This window comes from Pimephales promelas, chromosome 6, assembly GCF_988280905.1.
Source record: "Pimephales promelas chromosome 6, fPimPro1.hap1.1, whole genome shotgun sequence".
Taxonomy (NCBI): Eukaryota; Metazoa; Chordata; class Actinopteri; order Cypriniformes; family Leuciscidae; genus Pimephales; species Pimephales promelas.
In genome coordinates, this window is record NC_142774.1 from 36,715,518 (window position 1) to 36,743,068 (window position 27,551).

Genomic DNA, 27,551 nt, shown 5'->3' on the forward strand with positions numbered 1-27,551 from the left:
ATCATTTGCATGTAGCCTATAGTTTTGTCCACTACAGATGTAATATAGTTGAATTAAGACCCATTCCTATCTCATGTAGCCTCAGTTTAATTCGCGAAATAGCCTATTACATATTCTATGGCAAAGCATACACCCTACCCCTACCTAAACGTCCAAGCGTAACAATGCGAGAGAGCTTCAATTTCTCTGTTCGGCTGTTTCCGGCTGCAGTCGGCTGAGGGAATGCAGACAGTGTAGTAGTCAGTGGAGACGGGCAAAAAAAAGAAAAGGAAAGGGATAAACAGCTCCGACGGCTATCCAGGAGCAGCACCGAAAAATAAAACCAGCAGGTAAGGCATTCCGAGCATACCAACAATAGATTTGTCTACATTGATATCTATGTTTGACACCTCACTATTACTGTACAGGTAGACGTTGTCGCATTCCATGACAGTGACTGGGCGGACCTAAAACTGTATCCCACCGGCCCGTAGAGCTAATTTAACATATGAACAAGAAGAAATACTGGCAAATGTCAATAACAGGAGTCAGGCGAGCGGCTTGTGAGGGATCAGAGCTCTGACTGAGACTGGCTGGCGGAGACCCGTTAAGACGCACAAGCGGATTAGGACTCGCGAGCAGGTGCCTTTGTTGGCTCGCGCCGTTGCTAGTGGAGACCCGCAGTAGCCCGACGCGCTTCTTTAAAATTAATGCCTTCGAATGAGCTTCTCTTCAACACACGGGGAATAACACGAGCGTGACAGGTAAGAACTATTTTGCAACCTTGTGTTTGATGTTTTTCCTTTTTAAGAACCAAAAAGAAACTTTCTTTATTGTAGGCTATACACGCCAGTTCAAAAGTGCTGATCTTATGCACGCGCAGTTACATTACAGTAGGCTAGTGTAAAATGTTCATGAAGGTTAAATTATTCATTCTCTTTTAATGCCCTGTACCTTTAAGAATCAAATAACGTTTTGTTTGAATAATTGTGCACATAGGATGCAAAAATGGATTAATCGAACACTTTAGATGTAGGCTACCTGTAGACTGATATTATTTCAATAAGACGCAGCCTTAACTGTTTGTGAATAGGCTTCAGGAGCACGGTGAAGTATTTTCACGCACGAGCAGATGGTCTCCGTTAGACTGCCGAGTAGTGGGGATTTTAGCTGATGCAGTCTCTCTCTCTCTCTCTCTCTCTCTCTCTCTCTCTCTCTCTGTCTCTCTCTCTCTCTCTCTCTCTCTCTCTCTCTCTCATACAGTTTAGAAGGTGTTTCTCATGTCTGCAGGATTGGAGACACTCATCTCTGCAGTCTATCTATCTATCTATCTATCTATCTATCTATCTATCTATCTATCTATCTATCTATCTATCTATCTATCTATCTATCTATCTATCTATCTATCTATCTATCTAAATTATTATAGCATAGCTGTCCAGACCTATTCTTTCCATCAAGCTGTATTTTCCATCATATATTTGGCAACATCCCTGTTTGCTTTACACAGAAATTCAGCCTTGCCCATCCTGTCTGTCTGCCTCTCTGAAACTAACTCTGTGTATATTAAACTCGTCTGTGTCTCCAGTACAGTTTGTATACAATTGTGTACAGTATATATACTGTCAAATCAATTGAATCCAACATAAAAGTTTGTTTAGTCTATGTATGTGTGTATATATATTTGTATATACACATGTAAGGTTGTGAATAGTAACACTGTTGTTGCCATTTGTTACAATTTACTGTTTTCTCAGTTCTAGGGGTTTTTTAACCAATGCACTTTCCGGCACCATGTTCTACGGTTCCTCATCTGCCAGCATGTCTCTGCCATCCAAGAACCGCCTGAAGCGACAGAGTCGCACTTTTACGCAGGTTCTTTACCGGACCCTGAGTTATCGGGATCGTCGCTCTGTGACCGACCTACCTGAGCAGGTACGGGACGATCCAGCTGAGCTTTCCACCCAATCATCTGCACCAGGTGTGCTGAAGATATTTGGTGATGAAATCAGTGCTGGCGCTAACTACAAAAGCGTCCTTGCCACACCTCGTTCCAGCGCCCAAGAGTTGATCAAAGAGGCGCTTGATCGCTATTCTCTAAACAAGGCCTCAGTTTGTAGCTATGTGTTGTGTGATGTGATTGGACGGTTTGAGGGCCCAGACCGGCGGTGGCGGACTGAGTGCCTTCGGGCGCTAGGGAACAACGAAAAGCCTCTTCTCTTGCAGGACCTCTGGAAGCCAAAGGAGGGTTACTCTCGCCGCTTTGAGCTCAGGAGAAGAGCCGAGGTTGAGGAACTGGCAGCAAAAGAGAAGGATACAGTCACTGCAGGTAATGCACAAATGCATTCATTGAGAAACAGGAGAGGATGTTCTTGCCACGTGATTTGATGTCTTAATTAATTGAAACAGGAAAATCCTGTACAGCAGGGCAAAAAAATGCATGAAAGCACATTATAAATGAAATCATTTAGCAACTCACCCTCAAGTTGTTTCAAACCTGTATGAATTTCTTTCTTTTGCTGAACACAAAAGAAGAACATTTGAAGAATGTTGGTAACCAGAGTGTTGATGGACCCCATTGACTTCCATAGTATCAGGGTTTCCGCGGGGCATTAAAAAGCATTAAAAGTCATTAAATGGATTTTGCGAAAATTAAGGCCTTAAAAGGCATTAAAAAGCATTAAATTTGATTCTTACAGGCATTAATTTTTTTTTATAGTTTTGAAGAGAATTTTATACAAATTTATTTGAATATAGCCTTCATAATTAATAATTTGTATTTTAGGCTTCCGGTTCGGTACGCATACAAACCGAACGATTGCTTGGACCATTTTTCCTGCCAGCAAAATTCGTGCTGACGCGGCCAACACAACGTTGCGCAACATCAAATGGCAGGCGTAATGAAAGCAGAACGAAACTGCGCTACTCGTTATGTGCTTCACGGATCGTTTATCAGTTCGGACCAGCAACATCTATGCAGCGCGAGCCGATCTCGATCAAGCAACACTGTTACTTCACAGCGCTAAGAGATCCGGTAAAGAAAACATTTGAATTCGCCACTGAGGTAATAACATCGCTGCGAGATCTAGTGAGAAGCGTTCACATTTCTCCGTTATTAACCGTAGATCTCTATTAGATCAAACAGCGCTGTCATGGAAACCAGGAGAAACATTGTGCCGTGAATGAACTAGTACTTTACGTCCACAGACCAGCAACATTCTAGCCTGGTTCTACCAGACTCTCGTACATACATTTCATTTGTACAGAGAGTCTGGCCTCCCTCAATTGAGAAACGTTTCCTTCCTTGTAGGCGGGTTCACTATTAAAGTTCAAATCTATTGGATCTGCCCAGAGTCACTCACGATCTGCCATAGCCAATCGCTAATGTGTGGTCGTGAGTGACGTATGTCATGCGCCGAAACGGCTGGAACAACCATAGACAGTAAAAGAAACAACAAGTCCGAACTCCGAATGATCAGAGGATTAAATTTACAATAGGATTTCAGTCAACGAGAGCTGCAGGTTTTGTTAATCTAGGAACAATTATTAATTCGAAATGTATATTTGACATGAAGGACAGTGATTATTCAGTCAATGCTGTAAGTTACAGTGAATGATCAGTCTGTCTGCAGATGTGTAATAAACAACAATTTTTCATATTACGTATTTTTGTTTCTTAATTACCTTAATTATGGTCTTCAAAGTATGTGTTTGTACATTTTTATATGGCATTTAGTTGTTTTTTTTATTAAAACAAATTAACCATTGACATCTAAAACTGAAAATCAAATATAGTCTCCAAAGTATGGGTTTTCAAATTTTTATTTATGACATTTTTTTTTTTTAAATCACAACCAATTTGTATGATTTACAACATGTAAAACTGACACACCAACCTCCTGTACGAGTGCACAAAGGAGCTCAAAATGTTCTATTCATCACAAGAATCAGTAAATTTACTGTTGGAAATCTGAGCGACTGACATGACTCCTGAGCGGATCTTCAACAATAGTTTAGCAGCCAGGACTCGGGGCTTCCGAACACCGCGAACACCAGGCTAAAGTCCAAAATGTCACGGTCATTGTGCACGAGCTGCCCAGCACAAACTTCCAACCTTTCTGCCTCCTTCACTTGGTCCTCCGTTGTGCAACAAGAGGTGAGACGACAACAATCCGGCTTTATATTCTGTATATTCGGCAGTTTCTTTTCCAACAACGGACCGAATAGCTTTTCTCACGTCTTTCTCCGCTGCCATTACTGCACTCAAACTGACGCACTACATCAACGTCATCGTTCTCAGCCACTCCCTCTATTCGCTGATTGGTCCTACAAAAAATTGATTTCTGGAAACCTGGATATGGAGCGGTCCCAGACGCAGTACTGAAGGAAAATGAAATTGAGCGGAAGTGCGTAGGCGGGCGCAGCCAGGCTAGCAACATTCACCATGGATTTAATATAGTAACACTAACCGGAACCAGTTTGGCTAGAATGGTGAAATGCTTTCAAGTACTTCACACATCTTTTTCCAGCACTTCAAAATTCAAATATTATATAAATAAATATATATTTAAATGTTATTTTTAACGTGATGACCAAAACATTATTTGTTCATCCTTCAAAGATGACCCCCATTTATAAACCTGAAAGTTTCAAGATCTAGGAAAACTCACACTTATTTAAAAATATTTTTTCTTTAAACAAATAGGAAATTTCTCTGGCATTTCTTTCTTTTTGCTGTATCGAAAATGTACCAAACCGTGACTTTAAAACCGAGGTACGTACCGAACCGTGATTTGTGTGTACCGTTACACCCCTAATATATATATATATATATATCCGTGGTTAGTCATGGGTCGTGTATGGCATTATTTTTTTTTAAATGGCATTAAAAAGGCATTAAAAAGGCATTAAATTTCATTTGAAGATACCTGCAGAAACCCTGAGTATTTATTTTTTTGTAAATAAGTATGGTAGTCAAAGGGGTCCATTTTTTGAAGAAAGCTGCCAATATTATAGTTACAATTATAAAAACAAAAAAATTGTAACTATAATATTTTAATTAAAAAATTAAACAATTTTAACAACTAATTTTTAATATAATAAATTATATAATTTAAAATACCTTTTTTTTTTTTAGCATTGAACTGATCAGCTGTTTGCTTTCAAGCATTGTTTCACTCATTATTTTCAAGAACAAGATTTGATAGTTCCAGGCTGGAACGCAGCATTAGCATGACTGTCATGATCAGATCAGTATTAAGCTAACTGATAGCTTCCAAACAGCTTTGACTGCTCAATTGCTGGATAATTTGTTTCCAGAAAACGTCGGCAGTGGGAAATGTGAAATTTGATCTCCTACACCACAAAATGGCACCATCATATTTAGCACTCTAATGTTAATTATAGCAAAGACAACAGTCGTGAAGACAAAATGTATGCATTCGTTTTAAAAACAGCCTAAAAAGCAAAAAGTAAGGTATCGTTATATATTACGCTACAAATTTAATTTTGTACAATGCCCTTCTATCACCACTATCTTTGAAATGACGTCAATTGAGGCTCTGTATACACGAGAACGCTCGCGGGTGAAAACGTACAAAATATTTTATTTTATTAGATTGAAAACTCTAGACACAAGGGGACCAAATACAGTCTAGGGGAACTAATATTAATGTTAAAAATCCTCAGAAAGTGAAAATTTCATGTCAAGGGACCTTTAACAGAAGCTTAAAATCACATCACTCCTTTTAAGTGCTATCTGAAGATAAAAGTGGTGCTGAACGAATCACTCCAATCAACACTATGGTAAAAATGTGATAACTGGCACTAGATCGTCAATGTTCTTTGTCATTCAGGGCTGCTCAGGTTTGCTAATGCCGACTCGCAGGTGTCAGAGCAAGTGCCAGAGATAAATGCACGACTGGATCTGCCGTAGTATGGCCGGCCTCCAGTAGTTGAATTGAGGTCTCAGTTTCACTATTTTATTTGTGCACTTTTATTGCAGACTATTCATAACATCTTTCCCTCACTGTCTCTCTCTTTCTGTTTGTGCCTGAATGCTGTTGTACTAAATTACAAATTCAACAAGGTGGCCATTGAGCCAAAACACAAGGTGGAAGTTAAATCAATATCAGCAGGAACATTACTCAGGATAATTTATCCTCAGGTTGAAGTGCTATTCTTCTTGGTGGGATAGAAAGAATGTATGCGTGCCTGTATTGGATTCTAAGTGTAGATGTATTTGGGGGAAAAATTATCCCCAGAAGTGCGTTAATCTGACAAAACCTTCCTTTGGGAATGTTCTCAATTAAAAAAAAAGCTCCAAACTACAGTAGTTTGGATTGTGTAACTAGGAACTCCATTTAATCTGCTTTTTTTTGGAAAAATCATATCATGCATTATGGAATCTTGGGAATTTTTCTGTGAGCTTGCTACAGTGTTATTAAGTGCACAATTTTTGTAGTTCTTGTCTACGTGTGTTTGCATTTTAATTAATGAAAATGTCGCAGGCTTATCAGAGGATTTTAGTCCTTAAGCTTGTTCAAAGTGGTCTTCTTAAACTTGGCTTAGCATCCTGCTGTTTCTTCGTGAGAAGTGATGCTCACATTGGGACTGTTCCCAAAAATGCATGCGTCGTGCTTTTCACAGTCAATCAAAAGGGCAGTGATGTTTGAGAAGATGGAGGCATATACATAGATCAAGGGTTTCGGAAGGTCATGGATGAGTAAAGGTGAAGAAGGGTCGGGGGATTACATTTGCAAGTCAACACCACCATCTGCACACACACATATTTCTCAGTGACAGATGCTACATGGGGGCTTTATGGATAGTGTCTAGGTATTTACCAACACATGCACGTTTTATGACAGGTTTGGAATTGGCAGTTATACCTGCTTGAGCACAGTGTCAGAATATAGAACTGTATTTAAATTGAACTATCACTCATTGAAGAAAAGGTTCTTTATAGATCCTTAAAAGGTTCTGTCAGCGCCACGTATTTGGAACCCCTAAAAGGTTCTATACACTCTTAAAAAAGGGTTCCTCTGGGTTCTATATAGAACCCTGGGGTTCCATACTTGGCCAATAGAACCTTTTACCAAAAAAATGGTTCTATATAGAACCATTTTGCAGTTCCATATATGAAGCAGGGGATGGAACCATTTCTGGTTCTAAATAGAACCATTTCTTCTAAAAGTTCAATCCTATATCAGCAGTTTCTTCAAAAACACGTAGAAATCATTGTAGAATCTATTTTGGGTGTAACAATATATCATGTCACAATATATCACAATACAATACCGTGAATAGTGATAATATGTATTGCGTTTAGTTCATCCAAAATTTACAATGCAAGAAAAAAAAATCATGATTACAGAGTTAGTGTCAGAATATAATGCATAATAATACACTGAGGGAATATTTGTGGGTCCTGATAATGTCAAATATCTGATGTTGCCAGTTAAACGTGGCCAACAATATTTTAAATACAACAATTTAGAGTGAAAGCATGTTCGTCTAAAATAATTCTGTATTTTCAGCTTCAGATTCATGAATATTGTTATTCTGGTGTCTCTATTGTCCTGTGCTTTGGGTTTCCAGCACCAAGTCTATTCATTTACACACACAATGTAATATCGAATTTAGCATTTTAATCTTTAACCATTTACCATATGTCTTGGAGTCTCGCAATAATATCATATTGTGAGTTCAGGATCGAGATATGTATTGAATTGTGACATGAGGGTATAGTTACACCCCTATATCTATTATACAACCAAAACCACATGAAATGCTAGTTAAAGTGCCCCTTTTATGCTATTTTAAAGGCTGCTAATTTAATTTTGTTGTGGAAGTCTCTTACAATAGGTTTACATGCATCCAAAGTCAAAAAACACTTAAATTTTCTCATAAAATACATTGCAGAATTTTTTTTTTTTAACAGTCTATGAAATGGTTCGGATTCAGTCTCCCTGCAGCCCTCCTTTCTGGAAGCCTACTCTGATCTGTTTGGTCAGATTGTCCAGTCTGTTGTAATTGGTCTGATGCTTAAAGCGTGTGTCAGAAATTAAATAGCCATTACCATATCTGAATTTTGGAGGCTTCCTCAGCTCTTTACAGTTAGATATTGTTTGTATATCGTCAATTCGAGCCCAACTGATGAGGCTTTGGATGTGCATGTCGACAACACTAACTAAACTCATCCAGGCCTACATCTACATTTGAGGGCGGGTCGAAGTCTATATGTTGTTCGCTGGCAGCCAATGATGACGAAAGGCTGGCATTATGCAATTTTGTTACAAACCTTCAGAGGAATTGCTGATGACTCATTTCAGGCAGTGCAGAATCAGTTATTTCTTTTGGGAGACAATAACTCATGCATTTATTTATCGTGAACTTTGATCTGTGAAACTTTGTAGACTTTTTACATTCACAAAAACAACTATATTACACACTTCATGAAAGATAATATCCAAAAAAAAAAAAAAAAAAAAGAAAGAAAGAAAGAAAGCATATGGGGCTCATATTCAATGCTTCTATGACTCACAGGAACATTTAGATGGTGGAGAATGGCATGAATAAATAAATAGAATTGTGTGTATATTTTCATGGTTTTGTTGGTGATTTATATTTGTTGTGGTGTTTACCCATGCCCAGGGACCCACACAAACTCCCCTGTGCTATCTTCAACCTTGAGTAGAAGCGGGCATGGTAGATGCCATCGGAGCTCCCCCCGGGGCTGGCGTTTGATACAGCCCTGTACAACTATTGTAAAAGGTGGGGACTGTCCTCAGGTATGGTGTCAACCACCAGCCCCACCTCCATATTTCAGTACCATTATTTTTCAGACCCATAATTTACCCATAATCAAGTGTTGCCTTCGTATGCCCATGTACTACCCCATTTATCCCTCATCCCACAAGAATATTACCTTTTATTTACATTATGCCTCTAAACTTTATTTTCTTCCTTGAAACAGTTTTTGCAATATGTTTGCTCTGTTCTTTTCCATGCAGTGAATGGGAATGCGGACAAAAAAAAAAAAAGCAGCCAAAAGTACCACAAAATGATTCAATATTTGCTTTGTTTGAACTTAAATTGAGGTTACTAAGCATGGTATAAAACCGAAATAGACTCTTTGCTATGCTTTGAGTTTCACCTCCATATCCACTGTTGTCTTTTAATGCCTGAAATAAAATCCACTTGTGTGTTTTCATTTTGGCTGTATCATAATTTAAGATCACTGCAACCCTCTGACAGCACAAATTAGGTTACACGTCTTTCTGAAATTATTTTTTTAAGCACTTTTGAGTCAGCAGACATCTGTTTAAACCACATAAGGTTAGTGTTGTGGCTAAGGACAATGTATGACAATTACCTAAGTGGTTTTCTCTCTATGGCAGATATCAATGCTCAAGCAAGGAAGCTGCAAAGAAACCGTGCTAAAGGAACAATGACACTCAAGCACGGCTCCTCGTTTTGCCGTAGCCTCAGTGAAACCAGCCTTAACTTGGTGGGACTGCCTGGTGAGGAACCTAAACGGTACTACTCCACCCTCCCAGGGCCAATCAGAACACGCTCTGCACGAGACGCCGAGATCCGTAAAGAACGAGATGGTGGCGGAGTTAAACACTCTCTCTACCAATCACCACACTTGCTGCTCCTTCAAGGGTACAACCAACAGGTAAGCAAAATCACCTATATACAATGTCTATACTGTTCAAAAGTTTGGGGTCAGTATTTTTTTTTTAAGAATTTAATTATTCTAATCAGCAAGGATGCATTAAACAGATCAAAAGTGACAGTAAATACATCTATAACATTAGAAAAGATATCTATAAATGCTGTTCTTTTTTGAAATTTCTATTCATCAGGAAAAAAATACACTGTAAAAATGAATATGCTTGATCTAATCAATAAAATTGTGGCAACAGATTACAAGCAATATTATTTATTAAATTTAACAAATTAGAATTGAGTAATAGTTAATCAAATTAATATTCTAATTAATTCTAATTTGGACAATTTAATTAATAATATTGCTTGTAATATGTTGCCACAATTTTATTGATTAGATAAAGCATATTATTTTTTTCAGTGTAAAATATTCATGATTTTCACAAAAATATGAAGCAGCACAACTGTTTTCAACATTGATGATAATAAGAAATGTTTCTTGTGCACCAAATTAGCCAACACATTTTTATCCTAGGGCGTCATATAGTGACGCTTTTGAAATTTCGTCGAAATCCAACGCACATGACACCCTTTAGCGTCAATATAACACACACAGAGCTTTGTTCGGTTATGGGTAGGTTTAGGTCTGGGGTAGGGTTAGACCACTAGGAGGCGCTTTATATTTCTGCGTCTCACATTGAAGGGTGCCATGTGCGTTGGATGTAGACGAAATGTCAAAAGGGTCAGTGACGCCTTGGGATGAGAACGGGCTGAAATTCGCGTATTAGAATGTCTGATGGATCATGGATGCTGAAATTAAAATTTTGCCTTTACAGAAATAAATTGCATTTGACATTATATTCAGTTATAAACCAGTTATTTTAAATTTAAAATTTAATGTTATACAATATTTTATCAAATACCTGCAGCCACGAAGACACATCTTTCAAAAACATCAAAAATTGATGGCCTTGGTCTCTGTCCATCATGGCCTCCTAATCATCCATATACTAATTGGCTCTTCTCCACCTATAAGCTGGTGTGTGATGGGCGTTCTGGTGCAATATGGCTGCCGTCGTATCATCCAGGTGATGCTGCACATTGGTGGTTGAGGAGATTCCCCCCTTCCATATGTGTAGCCCTTTGAGTTCCCAGAAAATGAAAATAAACAAAATAATGAAATAAAATAATGAAATCATAAGTGAAAACATTATTATGTATATATACAATACATTTCTTTTTTTTGATGTGTCACGGAACTTTCTTAAACCATTTTTGTATTACTCCTGTCTGGAGTTGTTTATTGCTTGATTTGCTTTTGTTTGTCAGGATTGCCTGGTTTACCTGTTGAATCGAGAGCAACACACAGTTGGTCAGGAAACAGCATCAGCACGGCCAAATATCTGCCTGTCGTCTCCGGATGTGCTTCCACTTCACTGCCGAATACGTCGTGCTGTGCAACGGCGCTCTTCCTCGGACCAGCGGTTACTTCTAGAACCTGTCGCCCATGGCAATGTTCTGGTTAACTTCATGCGTATTGAGCGGCCCACTCCGCTACGTCATGGGGATTTGCTGTCCTTTGGTGCTCATTACATCTTCCTGTACAAAGACCCACTGAGTGCGAAACCTCTTCCTGGCCAAACTCTCACTCGACTTCGGGCGCTGGCACGACTTTGCGATAGCGAGTCGGGGGGTGTGCCTGAGAAAGGAGAGGCATGTCGTATGTGTGGGGCCGTATTACATGAACCAGTGGCGTCTCGGCGCAGCTCTAAGGCTCCAGCGCGAGGTGCACAGAAGAGAAAGCTGGCGTTGGAATTTGACCGGGCTCACGAGGATGCGCTGGTGAACCGGATGCTGACACTTATTGAGCCGAGCGGGGATGACCACAAGCTGACACCAGCATATTTGCTTTGTCTATGCATCAAGCACTCAGCTAATACATTTCCACCTGGCAGCTTTGGTAAACTATTGCTGAAAATTTCCAAGAGGATTCAAACCATCGCATGGGTTAGTACTCAGATCTGTTTAAAGATGAAAAAGTGTTATTTTTTCCATGTTCATATACTTCTCTCCCAATTTGAGATTGCATATTTCATTTCCTACAAAGTTGGGAAGTGCAAAATACTGGTGCCATATTGGATATTTAATTTATGAATCTCTGATATTTATCATATTTAATTGTGCATGCATATCTCCCCTATTTTTGCATTTAGATTACCTTTGCTATCATCTAAAACTAACTTAAAATGAATCTTAATAATTAATAGTAATGTTAAAAGTAACACTTTCACTGTACATTTGTTGTTTGATTTTAAATTCACTTGTAGTATTCAAAACATTTGATTTTAGCTTCTAGGTAATTACACACTTTACCTTTAAGAGAATTCTTGTTTAAAACTTTTAATTGCATACTTGGCCCACTCAATTGTCTGTCACTCATCGAACTACATTTCCCATAATTCCTCTGGCTCCTCCCACTGTCATTGGGACTACTTGTGTTTTAGTATGGGAGAAGGAAATGATGGAATGGCAAGCAGGGCAAGTCTTGTCTCCATCTGAAAAATGACTTGTTTTACAATTTTGCACATAAGAAATGAAAGAGTTTTCTGCTTGTTTACATTGTCCAAGTGCAAGCATGTTTCTTTTATACAAAATGCATACCAATAGCATTTGCATGAAGAGGATCAGTCCCAGAAGACCCATTGATTGATTTTCTGCTGTGAGGGTCAGTACTGTATTCACCTCACATGGCCTTTTGTCTTTGTTGACAAATGCATTTTTCTTTGTTGATTTAAACACTACAGAATTTTGTGAATGTCCCTTTAATCCTGCCCCAATGAAACATGCGTTTAATGACCGTCTTTGAACTCATCAATTATTAAAATCCAATTTTAGAAGGTCAACCATCAGCCCCAATATTAACCAGCCAAAGAAAAGAGCAAGAAAGGAAAGGTTAAAACAAAAAAAATGACTCTGATGTATTATACCTCCCACATGCAGCTATTCAAAATTTGATGACATTAATTGCCGTCCGTGTCTGTGTCTCGCAGGAGAAGACAAAGGAGTTGGCACAGAAGCAAGCTCAGCAGTGAGTATCATGTTCCCCCTTATAATAAGCACATGCGTGCACTTTGAATGTGTGACACTCTAAGGTCACTTGGCGCTGAATAGGCTGTCACCAATTCTGAAAGCATTGCTACTGAGTCAAACCATTGAATGTGTGTGTTTTTGTATGATTATACAGTCAAGATCCTGCCTCCCTGTCTCTGCTCAGCATCTCAGACCTAGTACCTGATCTCCAGTTCATTTTCTTCTGGATGTCCAATGCCATAGAAATACTGTATTTTATCCAGCAGAAGTCCCCTGCATACATGCAGACTATTGAGCTCATGGACGATAAAGGTATGAAACGCTTGGCTTTTTCCACTTAAAATAGTTTCCAAACCCAGGGTTAACGGAATCATGTGTTTTCTTGTGCTTTATGTTTCACACTGCTCATATTTTACCCAGGATTAACAATTAAAGGTAGGGTAGGCAATTTTCTAATAGGCTAGCAATAGCGAGCTATTTTTGAAAGCATAAGATCCCACCCTCCCTTTAGAGCGTCTCCAAAGCCACGCCAGAGCCATGCCAAGGGACGGCGTTAAACTACCTCATGTTTCAAAGCACATAAAATTACAATTATTATGAACATAAACAACTTAATGAACCCACCTGACTGCTGCAGATTCATTTCCAAATTGATTGTGTAAGCCCAACTCAAATTTCATGTACTAACTCGTTATTTCATCTGACTCCATAAATGAAAAGGTTTTAATGATATCTGTGCATCATTAAAAGTAAGCGAATGTTTGACTATTCTTTTTAACTCTTTACTGAAAATAATGTCAGAGTCCATTAGAATAAAATCAAATGTTTACCATTTATTATGTCAGGTAAATGTATCATGCCAATTTCATAAGCAGTTCAAAGATAATCAATACAATAACATCAAATGCGTAGGACAAAATACTTAATGCTGAAGCCCTGAGGTCCTTCAACATTATGGGCTAATTTGAGTTACATATCGCCCCGAGCCTCTTGCTACATTTCATTATATAGACAGAGTTGATTCAAGAGGCGTAATAAGAGGTGTAGTTTACACCTCTTGGGGACAGAGTGCGATTTGCCTGGAAGGCACACCCTCCTCTTTGTACAGGTTATCCCTAAAACTCTTTTGGTTTACCACTTTGAGAATGAGACATTTGTACCAGTCGCACTGAGACATTTCAAATGATTCCAAACATGTGTAATACTGTTTGATAATTATTCACATCAATTTTGGGTGAATTTCTGGTAATCTCAACATGATAGAAAGAGGGAATAGGGGAATGGAGGGTCAAGCGAAAAAGATAGATTAGGATTGCTTAGGTTGGATTTGTGTCTCAAATTGTGGTGAGAACTTCACAAGAGAGAGTTCAAATGTTAATTTCCAGCATGGTCCTTTGTCTTCTCAGGGAGTGAATTCAAGTCACGAACCACTCCGAATATAATGTCACGGGTATGGAAATCTCTTCCATTCCTAATTACAGTAGTTATGGCATAAACGCAACATAAGCTCGTTGTTTTGGATCAGGAGATGATATACATATAAATACCTTTATACCACTTAAAGGAGAACTCCGGCGCAAAATGAACTATTGGTCTAATAAAACATCGATACCTAGTCAACCGTTCTCTGAGATTTGTTTTCATGATAATCGAATGTAAAGAGTTTTATATCTAAAAATTACATAAGTAAAAAGAAATCGCTAGTTTATACCACTAACAGGGCTCAAAATAGCCCCACACTAACACAGTAACATAATGAGGGTCCATACATGCAAAACGAAGCATTGAGAACTTTGTAAGTGTACAGACCGTTTAATAAGAAGGTACTTTATAAAAACAGTTCACTTCGTGTATACAGACAGGAGCCATCTTGAAAAACAGTCACGACAAGTCAAACCACGAACATCAAGCTGAGTGAGCTGAACTGTATGAACGGCGTTTGGGAATCGACTTGTCGAGACTATTTTCTAAGATGGCTCCTGTCTGTATACACGAAGTGAACTGTCTTAATAAAGTATCTTCTTATTAAACGGTCTGTACACTTACAAAGTGCTCAATGCTTCGTTTTGCATGTATGGACCCTCATAATGTTATTGTGTGAGTGTGGGGCTATTTTGAGCCTTGTTAGTGATAAACTAGCGATTTCTTTTAGTAAATGCCCCCCAGTACTAGCATTATGCTAAACAATTTTTAGAGATAAAACTCTTTGCATTTGATTATCATGAAAACAAATCTCAGCGAACAATTGACTTGGTACCAATGTGTTATTAGACCAAAGGTTCATTTTGCGCCGGAGTTCTCCTTTAACGTAGTGATTGCAATCAGGATCTGATGAGACATTCAACCAGCATAACAGAAAAATGTTTCTGGAACAAATCGTCTAACCTGCCTTTAATTCTGTGTATACATAAAACTGCCGTTTCACACTGTACATGAATGTTCTTACATTTACATTTATGCATTTGGCAGATGCTTTTATCCAAAGTGACCTACATTGCATTTCAAGGTACACATTCAAATTCTTATCAGCTTTCCCTGGGAATCGAACCCATGACCTTGGCAGTGCAAGCGTCGATGATTTACTGTTTTAGCTACAGGAAAGCATTCTTTTTTGCATATTTGCGGTGTCAGTGTCATTGATTGGACAAGCGCAGTGCGCGACCTGTTTATTTAAATGCTCTTGCATTGCGTGTCCTCGTGCATTGCTTATTATCAAGTTTTTCTGAATGGACTTTTCGGACTATAAAAGAATGAAACAGTCTCTTCTTCACTGTAACTGACGGGTTTTCCATCTGTATTTTTCCTCATCAAATGCTAAAACGACTCGTCTCTGTGATGAATCATAACAATCGAACACCACATTGTTGCACACTGTACACATTTGGCAACACTGGTTAACACTGAAAAAGCTAAGCAGCATATCCTTGAATAAAAAGCAGTGCTAATTAAAACGTTCCTCCACCGGACATTAAAAGCAGGGTTTGAAACAACGGTAACCTGAGGGTTAAATACAGCGTGAAAAAGTCCTTCTCAATTGTTTTTATAGTAGACTTTCAAAGATGGGGTCTATGGGGCCCAATATAGACAAAATTAAAAACAAGATTAACAAGACAGGGGGATTAGAGGTTATAAAAGACACATCAAATGTTAAATGAAATGCTAATTGTATTTTTTTTTACTGTTTCTAATTGCAGCAGGATCTAAAGAATCTCTCCTCTCAGCAACAATATCAGCAAATGAAGAGGCTATGACCATACTGGAGGAAGTGATCATGTACACCTTTCAGCAGTGTGTCTACTACATCACTAAGGTAAAGGGTAGTATTACGTTATATGTGTGGCGCCGCCCTTCTGAGATGTTACCAGGGCTGCTGGGAATGAATTATTTAATGTGTGTGTGGCTTCTTGTGTGTGTTGTGGGTCTTCCTCTCCTCTACCTCCTTCTATTTCAAATAAATGCTGTTCTTTTGAACTTTCTATTCTTTAATCCTAAAAAAAAAAAGATCACATTTGCCACAAAAATATTAAGCAGCACAACAGTTTTCAATAGATAATAAAAAAAGTTGCAAATGAAATTAGCATATTAGATTTCTGAAGTAATGATACTGAAAATTCTGCTTTGGTGTCACAAGAATAAATTACATTTTAAAATAGAAAAAATAATGTTTTTGCATAAGATACATAAGAAAATCGTACCTATCCCAACTTATTGACAATTTTGTCAGTGATTTTTTTCCATACAAGATGTCATGTAGTTTTGAGACATCTCAGGTCATTCATTGTGCATTTTTGAGCCAATCAGCTGAGTCATAATTGTCATGTGACTGAGTAATAGTCTGGAAAAGAGCTTAAAGAGCCGCAGGAAAATGACTACACTAATGGTAACACAAAAGAGGAAACGGTCCTAATCCTTCATTAGTGACACTTTTAAAATAATAGCACTAAATTCATTTATTATATCAGTGACAGCCCTATAATTAATGTGTATTTGTTGGTGTCTAGTTATCAATGTCTTAACAAATGCCTGTTTACATTTCAGACTTTGTACGTTGTGTTGCCTGGGCTGTTGGACTGTAACCCGTTTGGGACAGAGTCTTCATCAGAGCAGTGCCGGCGGGCTGTTGGAGTGTGTGTTTGTGCTGTGTGTGTGATGCCAGAGGCGGTTCGCAGGGTGGTGAGTGTGTTTCAGACTACATCAGACCTGCTGCAGCAGTACCAGGTTCATGCAGAGATTCAGAGTCAAATGTTCGCCTACCTCTTCTTCTTCACCAATGTCTCACTCTTCAATCAACTCATCGATAAAGGTGAGACACACACACACACACACACCCTTTGATATATTTTCATTAAGCAGCCACTGCTGCTATGGCAACAACAGGACACAGGTTGTGTGTCAGCAATTGCAGGCAGTAGAAAAAAGGGGTGAGAGATATGCAAAGAATGAAACAAGATATCAGAATGGAGACACTGATGGATTGGAACATAATATTTATTCTAGTGTTGGAGATACTCTGAGCCAATGGACTTCCTCCATTGGTTCTTTTCTTAGGGAATAATTTTTACTTAATTTTGTTCCAAATTATGTTTTTTCAGGGTACATGATAAGAAATATGTGGCTGCTCCTCTAATGAGCGTAGAATGACAACTTGTGTGCAATATATTCCAGTCCCCTAAAGCTGTAAGATAGGTTTTAAGTCATTGTTCAGTGAAAAACTTGCCTAATTTGAAGTGTATTCTGTGTAATTGAATAGGAAGATTTTCAAAATAGCTTAAAAAATACTACTAATTATACTACTAATTAAGTATAATACCATTCAGAAGTTTGGGGTTGGTTATATTTTGAAATGTTTTTTTTTAAATAAGTATGTTATGCTCTTCATGGCAAACAGTAAAACAGGCATATAGTGAAATATAACTATTTGAATATATTGTAAAATATTGTATAATATAATATATACTTGTTTCTATTTGAATATATTGTAAAATTTAATTTATTTCTGTGATGGCAAAGCTGAATAGAAAAATTGATGAATAGAAAACAGAAATGGAAATGGAAAACAGTATTAACAGTTTAAATGTATATTCTGTCACTTTTGATCAATATTTGATATATGATCAATATTTCATCAATATTTGATAATATTTGATATATGATCAATATTTGATAATATTTGATATATATTGATATATCATGACCATAGTTGCTTTTTAAAATATTTTGTTTTGCATTGCATGTTGCAAAACTACCATCAGTTTTCTTTTTTAAAGGGCAGCGTAAGACACATGTCATTTCTGTGTGTATAGTACATCTGCGCATTACTCATGGTCAGGTGAAGATTATTTCTTCAGACACCCATAATCCTCTTTATGTTATAACAGACAGAGGATCAGAGCTGTTCTTACACACAAACATGCACATACACACTCACATAAAGTGTGAAGAGTGGTTTTGACTTGAAGTACTGCAGTAAGCTCATTTTAATTAGGTACAATAATTAATCATAGTCTCATACAAGTATTACAATATGCTATATAATGATTCTGAAAAAAAGGTTTGTTGTGATTGTATGTTCTTAGGCCCTGCACGTGGCTGGTTTCAGCGTTCTCGGGTCCTGCAGATCCAGGCTAGTGTGAAGATGCTGCTGGACTGGGCTAAAGGGGTGGGACATAGTCATCTTGCACAGAAATTCTTTGCCAAGTTCTGTAGTGCTGTGAGCATCCTGGCCACAACACCACAACAGCTCTCACAGGTAATGCAGGGAGGCTAGGGGTGTTGGAATTTGGTTTTGTGTACCTATTAAAGTCGGCATGAAGCGCACAAGTCGGCAAAAAAAAAAAAAAATGGGGAATGTGATGGTCTTTTCTTCTCCATTTTAATGTACAGTTGTATTCAGTTGTATATTTGCAACCCCCATTCCAAATCATGTTTATTGGCAAAATTTACAGACTTTCAGTTGCATTGAACAAATCAAACAAAAGTAATTGAAATAGCTCCAACACAACAAATTTTTCAAGTGGTTTCCCCAAATTTAACTGAAATTCAACTTTTAATGTCTTTTGCAGACTCAAAATTATTAAACTCCCTGAGTAGAATCCCTCACAACAGCACACATCTGCAAAACAGGGACCTATAGCATGAACCCGGTTTAAGTGGCTAGCCAGGTATGTTTCAGTTTAGTTTGCGCCAACCCTGGGTTTTAGGCACCATGAAAGTGGTTTAGCTTTTAGCATTGTTCATCGCCATAGTAACTTACACTCCACGGCTAACCTGGTCCGAGTCAGGTTATGTTCCAGGTAAGAGGTTGCAAACCGAACTTGGACCAATCAGCTCTGAACAAAGTGACACATGTCTGACACGATAAAGTCAATCCACCTGTTTCTACTCCAAATCAGAGGTCACTACATAGCAAATGATTTTTAAAGGCAAAATCGACAAAATTTATGTAATTATTATACTCTTAATTGATCAAACATGTATAGCAATTCAGCAATTATTATTACGCAGAGTTTAAATTAATAAATGAAGAGTTCAGATGCAAAAGCCTCTAAATGCCATTTGAAATTTTCTTCTTTAATGATGATTTTTATCAAACTTGTATATTTAACTTCAGTAATTTCACTTAAATTGCCATTCATTTCCACATTGCCATTTAAGTGAAATCACTGAACTTAAATATACAAGCTTGATAAAAATTATCATTCTAGAAGAAAATTTCAAATGGCACTTAGAGGCTTTTGCATCTGAACTCTTCAAATATACAAAGATAATATAAATATCCATTAGAGTCAATGAAGCTATAAAATGATTACATGTGAGCTTAAATGTTCAATTCTCTCTATACCTTTATCAACTGTATAAACTAACTTCACAACTTTTACTTGCACTGATATAAAGTAGCGAGACTTTCTTTTAGTTGTCCTCTTTCATAGACAGCTATTTTCTTCTTGCTGTGTAAGTTTTTTTGAAATTCTTAATATTTTAATACTTTTATTTAATAAGTGAATTGCGCTGCTTCTCTCGCGAGAAATGAATCGCAGTTTCACTCTTTCTCAGCATGTGATTCGCTGTTCGCTACTGATGTCACCCCTAAACTCCTAAACTCAGGATCAAAGCCTGAGTTGACAGAGAGAGGTGATGATCAGCATCATGGTAACAACAAAGCCTGGTTGGATAGGTTTGGTTTTGTCAACTCGAAACTACTCCTGCAACCATGATGGTAGTTGAACAAACTCAGGGTTGCAGGATAAGTTTCGAATTGACAAAACCAAACCAATCCAACTAATCCGACATGTGTGCTTCTGATCAAGGGCTTCATTAGTTGCACCAGGTGTGCTTGAGCTAGAACGCATGAAATATCTGAACTGGTTAGGTTTGTTGAGTGTCAGTTATTCTGATCAATGATTACAGAGACACTTAACCTAAACAAACATTGACTTTTTGAATATTTTTCGTTTTCAATCTGTCAATTTCAGTGTTTGTGTTAAAAAAAAATCACCTGGCAGTGTTTCTGGAAGTTCCAGATTATTTATTTATTTGAATTTAGGAGTTGGTTGCATAGATCTCTTTTTTTTGTGTCATATTTAGAGTATCATGTTTTGATTATATTATTTTTTGGTCTGGTTATACAAGTAAAGAGAAACAATTAAAAAAAAAAAAATACCCACTAAGTTTTGTTGTAGCTTGCAGCGTACACTGTAGCTTGACAATCTACAGTTTCAAAGTAGCATTACCAACACCAATCCCCATGCTAAAGACATTAAATGCTCTTGTGTGTGTTTTTGTCTGTAGATGAGTTGGAAAGCTTTGTGTGCTGAGCACCCGTCCCTAAAACCTGTCCAGCTACACAGAATCCTCACACAATACCAGCTCATGGCTGAGCTCGGTCCTCTACCAATCTGGCAACCCAGCAGTGAAGATGAGGCCTATATCTACAGAACCGGTAGGTGTGCTGGATGAATGGGATTAGACTTGATCTAAATCCAGGGGTTTTGTGTATGCTAGTGTACATTGTGAAAATGTCTTTTCAATAGTTGATCTACTGGAGAGTTTTGAGAACCACCCTCCTATTGTGCTGCCGAGTGCTGGATTTAAGGTGGACCTGGAGAGTGATTGTGTGGAGGACAGTATATACCGCCAGCTACTTTACGTTCGTCACTTCGTTTGGGGTCTTCGCACCAAGACCCATCCTTCTAATGGCTGTGCTGACCGGCAGGAAGCCCAGGTAAAATATATTTAAAAATACAATATCAGCTTCATTCAATCAAGTCATTATTAAAATGCAAACTTGTGAACTAGCTTAAAGACTGTAGCTTACAACACCAAGATTTAAATTCTAGACATGAGATTCGTTCTTAATCTGATTACAAGATTAACTGTGTAATTACGAGCTGCAGGCTACATTACGGACCATGTGTGAGTCAGTCTACAAAAAAACACAACAAATGTTCGCTGTTTAAGGATTATCCGAGGCTTATTTTATTGTTTGTTTGTTTTGCCTTCAGTTTAATTGCTTTATGGCTTTATTCAAGTTGAAATCACCCAAAATGTACATTCCCAGAATGAAAAGTTAATAACATTCCTCCATTGTATTTTTTTGTTTCCAGCAGAGGGCAGCCATTCTATTAATTTATTTGGTAGTGACTGTACATTTTATACAAAGCAGCAACCCTAGTGCCATTTTTACCATGCTAAAGGACTATAGATATAGAACAATTCAATAATTCTCCCTCTATAGTTAAAATACTAAAGCACTGGGTCTTTAAAATATTGTTGTAGAAAATAATACAAATGTAAAGTCCCTTTCTCCAAAGCACTGTTCAGGTAAAAATAAAAAATACACATTTTTTTAAATCATATTCTTCGTCTCATCATAGCATTCCATCTATAAATATGTCAACAGATTTAGAAGTCGGCATGAAACAGAAGTTGCGATAGTTTTTTCTTCTCTATTGCGACACATATTCTGAGTATAATGGCTTCTCGATCGAGAAAAAAATGTAGGGTGGGACTTGATTTTGGTTTGTGTCAGAGTTTTTTGATTAAAGATTAAACAGGGCACATGAATTAAAAAAAAATATTCATAGATGAATCATTTATCACAAACACTGCAATATTCCATAAAAAATAAGACTTTTTGCTTTCATGGTGACTTAACTGACATGTTTGACCTTGAGATTGCTTTTTCTAAGGGTCGTCAACTTAAAATACTGATATTAATTAATGATAAAAATTCTGTTCTCCAGCGTGAGACTCCTCAGCCTCACACCAATTCACATGCAGCACCTCCGATGCGTGGGGAGGGAGAGGGGGAGGTGCGGGGCTCCTCCGCGGGTCTCGGAGGAAGAGGAGAGGGGGCGGGAGCTGAGGAACGACCCCGAGACAAGCCACCGCACAGCATTCACCACAGAAACGGGACCAGCATCCGATACGCCAACCAAATCCAAGCGACAGACTCTTCCTGTATACTGACTCCACCTAATACGCCCCTCTATCCGGAACACACGTATATACACTCCAACACACAGTCCAATTCAGTCCACTACCCTGAGCATGCTTCACAAGAGCACACACATACACACTCTCACACAAAGTCCAATGGTTGCATGCGTTCTACTCCAGAGCACAAGAAAATCAATGGCTTCATCAGCAATGGCATTGAAGGCAAGTCAAAAACGCCTTTTGGGTCGTGGATGTGTGTGTTCTTTCTGCTAGATTTTGTCTTTTGGGTCATTCCTGTTATGCAGTATATATATGTCACTCCTATATTTACCATATCATGATATTGGGATCAGAGTAAACAAATTATATACATCATTTTTCAATATATTTTATTCAGTTGGAAAATAATGAGGACACAATGTACTGTGTAGTAGGAATGAGCCTGTGTGAGCCTTTGGTTGTTCGACAACAGACATGTAATCATGTCTGATTTGTGTACATCACATTTTTATTTCACTTGAATGAGTTTATGTGTGAATACATGTGTTTATTTCTTATAAACATATGCACAGAGTTCTGTGTGTATAGTTCTGTCAGTATTGCGTGTGTTTACTCTTTCCTTCATTTAATAACTGTGTTTGCATGTGCAGCAGATGCATTTGCCCGTTGTGATCATTGATTTTGTTTATTGGCCTGACTTCGGAGTCTGTGTAGATGTGTGTGTGTCAAATGAGCACTGAGTCTTGTGTGTGTGTGTGTGTTTGTTTGTCCCTGCCCCGCTCCAGGCCCTTTGAGTGGTTGTGGTTTTCCTTTCCCTGTCCCTGTCTCGCATCTGGACCCAAACTCTGATGATATCTGTTCCGTCTTTGTAGTGGACCTGGATAAAGGACTGTACGGCCTGGGGATGGGACTTATCGATGGACTTGTGAGTCTGTGTCTGCTTTTAACTCTGGTGGTCAATGTTCTATGCCCATAGCAATAACACTATACGTTTGCTCTAAAACCTTGACAGCGTGTTGCAACATAGGCTCATTGAAGTGTCTCAACCTACATTTTTGCAAAGCTCTAAAAAAAGTAAAAAAGTGAAATTTACCTATACATGCAATTCACTGCAGTTTCCAGCTGAAATGTAAAACAGACAGAATTGTATAATCCTTTTCACACAAATTATCATCACAGGAGCAGATTTTAGATTTATAAAGCTTTTGTTTTCACCCAGTCCCTTTTATATTATTATGTAATAATCTTAAAACACTTTTACTAGTTCATGATTTGTAATTGAATACATTTAGACATCTGTGTCACAAAATTGCTATATATATATATATATATATATATATGAAGAGTTCAGATGCAAAAGCCTCTAAGTGCCATTTGAAATTTTCTTCTAGAATGATCATTTTTATCAAGCTTGTATATTTAAGTTCAGTAATTTCAGTTAAATTGCAATGAGGATTACCTATTAATTGTCATTTAAGTGAAATTACTGAACTTGAATATATAAGCTTGATAAAAATTATCTTATCTATTATCTATTATTTTAGAAGAAAATTTCAAATGGCATTTAGAGGCTTTTGCATCTGAACTCTTCATATATATATATATATATATATATATATATATATATATATATATATATATATAACTGTTCTGATAAGTAAAAGTAAAAGTCCTGTGAATGACAAGTCACAATAAAAAGCTCCAAAATACCATGGTTGCAGCAACAAATGCAATTTTATCTTCCGTTTGCTTTTGTTAAAGGGATAGTTGACGATTCTGTTGTCATTTACTCACCCTCATGTTGTTGTAAACCTATGAGTTTGTGCATGATATTTCAAAGAACACTGGTAACCAAACAGTTGTATGGAAGCTTGTTTCCGCCACAGAATAAAAAATAAAAATGGTAATAGCGACTTTTTATCTAAAAATAATGCAAGTTATAAAGTCAGAATTGGGTGATGTAAATTCTGAGGAAAAGAGTTAGTTTTCTTTTGCTTCGAATTGGACTTTATAACTCACAATTGTGAGTTTATGTCACAATTCTGAGGAAAATGTAAGAAAAGTAAAACTCAGAAAAGTCAGAATTACAAGTTTATTTCTCCTTACTTCACCTTTGAGTTTAAATCTCAGAATTGCGAGAAATACAGCCTGAGTTTACATCTCGCAATTGTGAGATAAAAAGTCACAATTATCTTCAAAATGTTTTATTCTGTGGCAAAAACAAGTAACCGTTTGGTTACCAACATTCTTCAAAATATCTTCTTTTGTGTTCATCAAAACAAAACAAAAAAAAACTCAAGTTTAAAACTACTATTGGGTGAGTAGCTGATGTCAGAATTTTCATTTTTGGTTGAACTATCATTTTAACTTCCTCATACAACCGCAAATTTCCGTTTCTGTTAAAAACGCTAAAGCTAATATAACCATAACCAACTGTCTTTAGAGGATACTTACCGAGACCAAATTTTTTTTGACATAATTTTGCGTGTTTAATCTGTTAAAGCGATATAATCTCGCAAGATGTTGCATCCAGAGAAAATCTGGTGTTATAAAGTCAAGGGTCAAGAGCCCAACTAAAGCAAACACTGACCACTATCATGGTTTCTTTAAATGAAATAATACATCATCATCATCTAAGCATCTGTTCATTCTCAATACCAACTTCTGTAGATTTGATCTGGTCAGTCGTAATTGAAGCTGGTAATGCTGTCTGTGGATTTGTTTAATCCTCCTCCGCTGAGATCTTCAGAGATGTAATGTCGTTTTTTATCTTCATTTGATTTCATCTAAGATTGTGTCTGAAGACACGTGTAGTTCTTGTGTTTCTCTTTCCTTCTGTGATTCTGCTTGTTAACAGCAGGTGTTCATCACTAATGCTCAATAATCACTTAATTAAATGTATTGTTTAGGTTCAGGGTGGGCTTTAGTGTAGGTAATACTTCATTTTCAAACATGATAGAGCATTAACCTTTTAGCGCATTTCATTTCCGAACTGCTGTGACATGGACAACAACCAACATAATAAAACATCGCTGGTTCATATTCATCTGTTTCGGATAAAACTGAATGTCCTTTAGCCCCACACACTGGACATTTCACTTTGAAAGTGTCAGGAATCCTGATTTCTCCCAATTATAAGGCAGTATTGCCTCCCCCATAGTCCCAGAATATAGGTTTTGGAATAGAATATTTTTTGGAATATTTTAATCCCTCAGTATTATTAAAACAGCCAAACTAAATGACTTCCATTTTTTTGGTGATAAAATTCAAACCTATTTTTTGGACAGATTTTTGATTATGTTGTGGATCATATGTTAGCCTGCAAGCTAAAAGTGGTGAAAAGACTTAAAAACACAAAATTCTGATTCATATCATAAGCTTTAATTAAAACTAGCCTGATGGGACCGATCATTTCACTTTGATTCCATACTTTCTGTTAAAAAAAAAATAAGCAAAAAAAACAGTTCTCGGTTTTCTCACTCATATACAGCACACCCCTCTGAACTCTCCTGGAATCTATATCAGGACACTGATTCCAGATGGACCGGCTGCTGCAGATGGGCGACTTTGCATTGGTGACAGAATCCTGGCTGTAAATGGGACCAGTCTCATTGGAGCAGACTATCAGAGGTTATAGTGCTCCCTATATTAGCGAACAAATATACCATGACATTTTCACCAGGCATGATCCTTTGCAATGATTGTTTCTGTTAACCCTGGCATGTCTGTCTCTCACAGTGCGGTGGATTTGATTCGTCTGGGGGGAGGACGGCTCCGGTTTCTTGTCGCCAAATCAGATCTTGAAGTATCAGAGAAGATCAGTGCCTCTTCCTGCTGAGAGAGAGGCTGCAAGTGTGACCCTCTACCTAAACGAAATATGAGGAGGACAGCGAGGACTGCAGACTGGAGAACAAGCACACTATAGGACCTCTCAGCGACTACAGCTCTCTATCTCAGCCCTGTACAATACTGCACTCTTTCTCATTCAGAACAACAGTTTGACACCTCTGTCTGTCTTTACGTCTTAGCCAATCTGGTTTTGTCAAGTTTTATTGAGGGGGAAGATATTTGTGCACATAATCTGGCTGATACTGTACAAAGACAATAATGGGAAACAACAGAGGAAGTAGGTTTTTTAAGATTAGGTCAAGACAAATATCTGATCGTTCATGATTGATAAAAAGATTTGAAACATAATTTTTTTTTTTCTGATTGATAAAATCTCTACTGGTAGGCTACAAAGGTTCTCTCTTTCAAATTGTTGGTTAACAACACTGAACATATCTATATATCCTGAACAATTGCGCTCAACAAAATCAATCTCTCAAGAGTCTCATTTCATGGTGCAACACTCTTTCTTTTTCTGTGTTCCAAGTATCTTTAAATTCTCAGTTTCCTATGTTAGCAATGCTCACAATGGCAACAACTTAAGGGTTAGTTCACTCAAAAATGAAAATGTGTTCATCTTCGGAAACACAAATGAAGATATTTTTACTTAAATCAGAGATTTATGCCCCTCCATTGACAACAACGCAAACACCACTATCAAAAAGTTCATAAAGAGATCGTAAAATAAATCCATGTCTATAATTGAGCGGTTTTGTCCAAAGATTTTCTTGAAGAGACAAGAATTGATGAACAGATTGAATTTAGGCTTTTATTCACGAATAAACCTTCATCAACTCCCTTATGATAAATGGAAGTTGGTGGCTTGGCATTCATGATGCAACAATCAATAAGGTTCATTCACATGTTACGCATCGTGTTTGAGCTTCAGGTTTGTTCACATCAAGGAAGTTTGGTTGAGCTTCTGTTTATGTTTGCTGATTAATGATATGCGAATAAAAGCCTAAAATGTATTAATCATATAAAGCAATCGAGTCTCTTCCAAAAAAAAAAAAAAGACTAAACTGCTCAATTAGCCTAATAAAGATTAGACAGTCTCTTTATTAACTTTTTGAAGCATCATAATGGTAGTTGAGCAGTGTCTATGGACAGAAATCAGATACATCATCGTGTGTTCCGAAGATGAACGAGTAGGTTTGGGGTGACAGAATTTTCATTTTCAAATTTAATTTTCAGTTCACTAACTCACAAGTTGCATATTAGCTATATATCATTTATCGTTTTCAAAATGATAAAGTGTTAATATACTACATAGAATTCACAATATAAGCTGCTTTGTTTATATGAGTGGACATAACTTTTGAATACTGAAATAATGTTTATTTTTTCCCATTATTTCATGTTTGTACTAAATCTGTATCGCAATTTTTCATAAATGCATTTTTTTTCTCAGTTGAACTTGTATTTGGAAGATTTATATGGTAACATACCTTGCTATTAAAACTGAACGTTGAGAAGTCAAA

The 27,551-nt window shown here is 37.4% G+C and overlaps 1 protein-coding gene across 4 annotated transcripts; it reads left to right on the forward strand.

The window, feature by feature from the left end:
- On the forward strand, nt 1–27,551 carry radil (Ras association and DIL domains). Of its 4 annotated transcripts, none has more exons than XM_039657459.2 (17): nt 1–329; nt 408–743; nt 1,737–2,308; nt 8,635–8,754; nt 9,381–9,661; nt 10,984–11,661; nt 12,705–12,742; nt 12,899–13,056; nt 15,939–16,054; nt 16,783–17,047; nt 18,321–18,493; nt 20,533–20,683; nt 20,775–20,965; nt 21,987–22,404; nt 22,968–23,107; nt 25,673–25,812; nt 25,921–27,551. In XM_039657459.2, the coding sequence occupies exons 3-17, from the start codon at nt 1,774–1,776 to the stop codon at nt 26,018–26,020; spliced, it is 3,504 nt and encodes a 1,167-aa protein (XP_039513393.2). In that variant the 5' UTR covers nt 1–329; nt 408–743; nt 1,737–1,773; the 3' UTR covers nt 26,021–27,551. The 4 variants fall into 4 exon arrangements, with proteins under 4 accessions (XP_039513393.2, XP_039513395.2, XP_039513394.2 ...); XM_039657461.2 differs by having other exon boundaries at nt 23,055–23,107; XM_039657460.2 differs by having other exon boundaries at nt 15,942–16,054.

What these genes read in the sequence shown, in the direction of transcription:
- radil (XM_039657459.2), top strand. Translation starts at nt 1,774, where the DNA reads ATGTTCTACGGTTCCTCATCTGCCAGCATGTCTCTGCCATCCAAGAAC. An exon ending in CTGTACAACTATTGTAAAAG is followed by an intron (nt 8,755 to 9,380) that starts GTGGGGACTGTC and finishes TCTCTATGGCAG; the next exon opens with ATATCAATGCTCAAGCAAGG. An exon ending in CTGACCGGCAGGAAGCCCAG is followed by an intron (nt 20,966 to 21,986) that starts GTAAAATATATT and finishes TCTGTTCTCCAG; the next exon opens with CGTGAGACTCCTCAGCCTCA.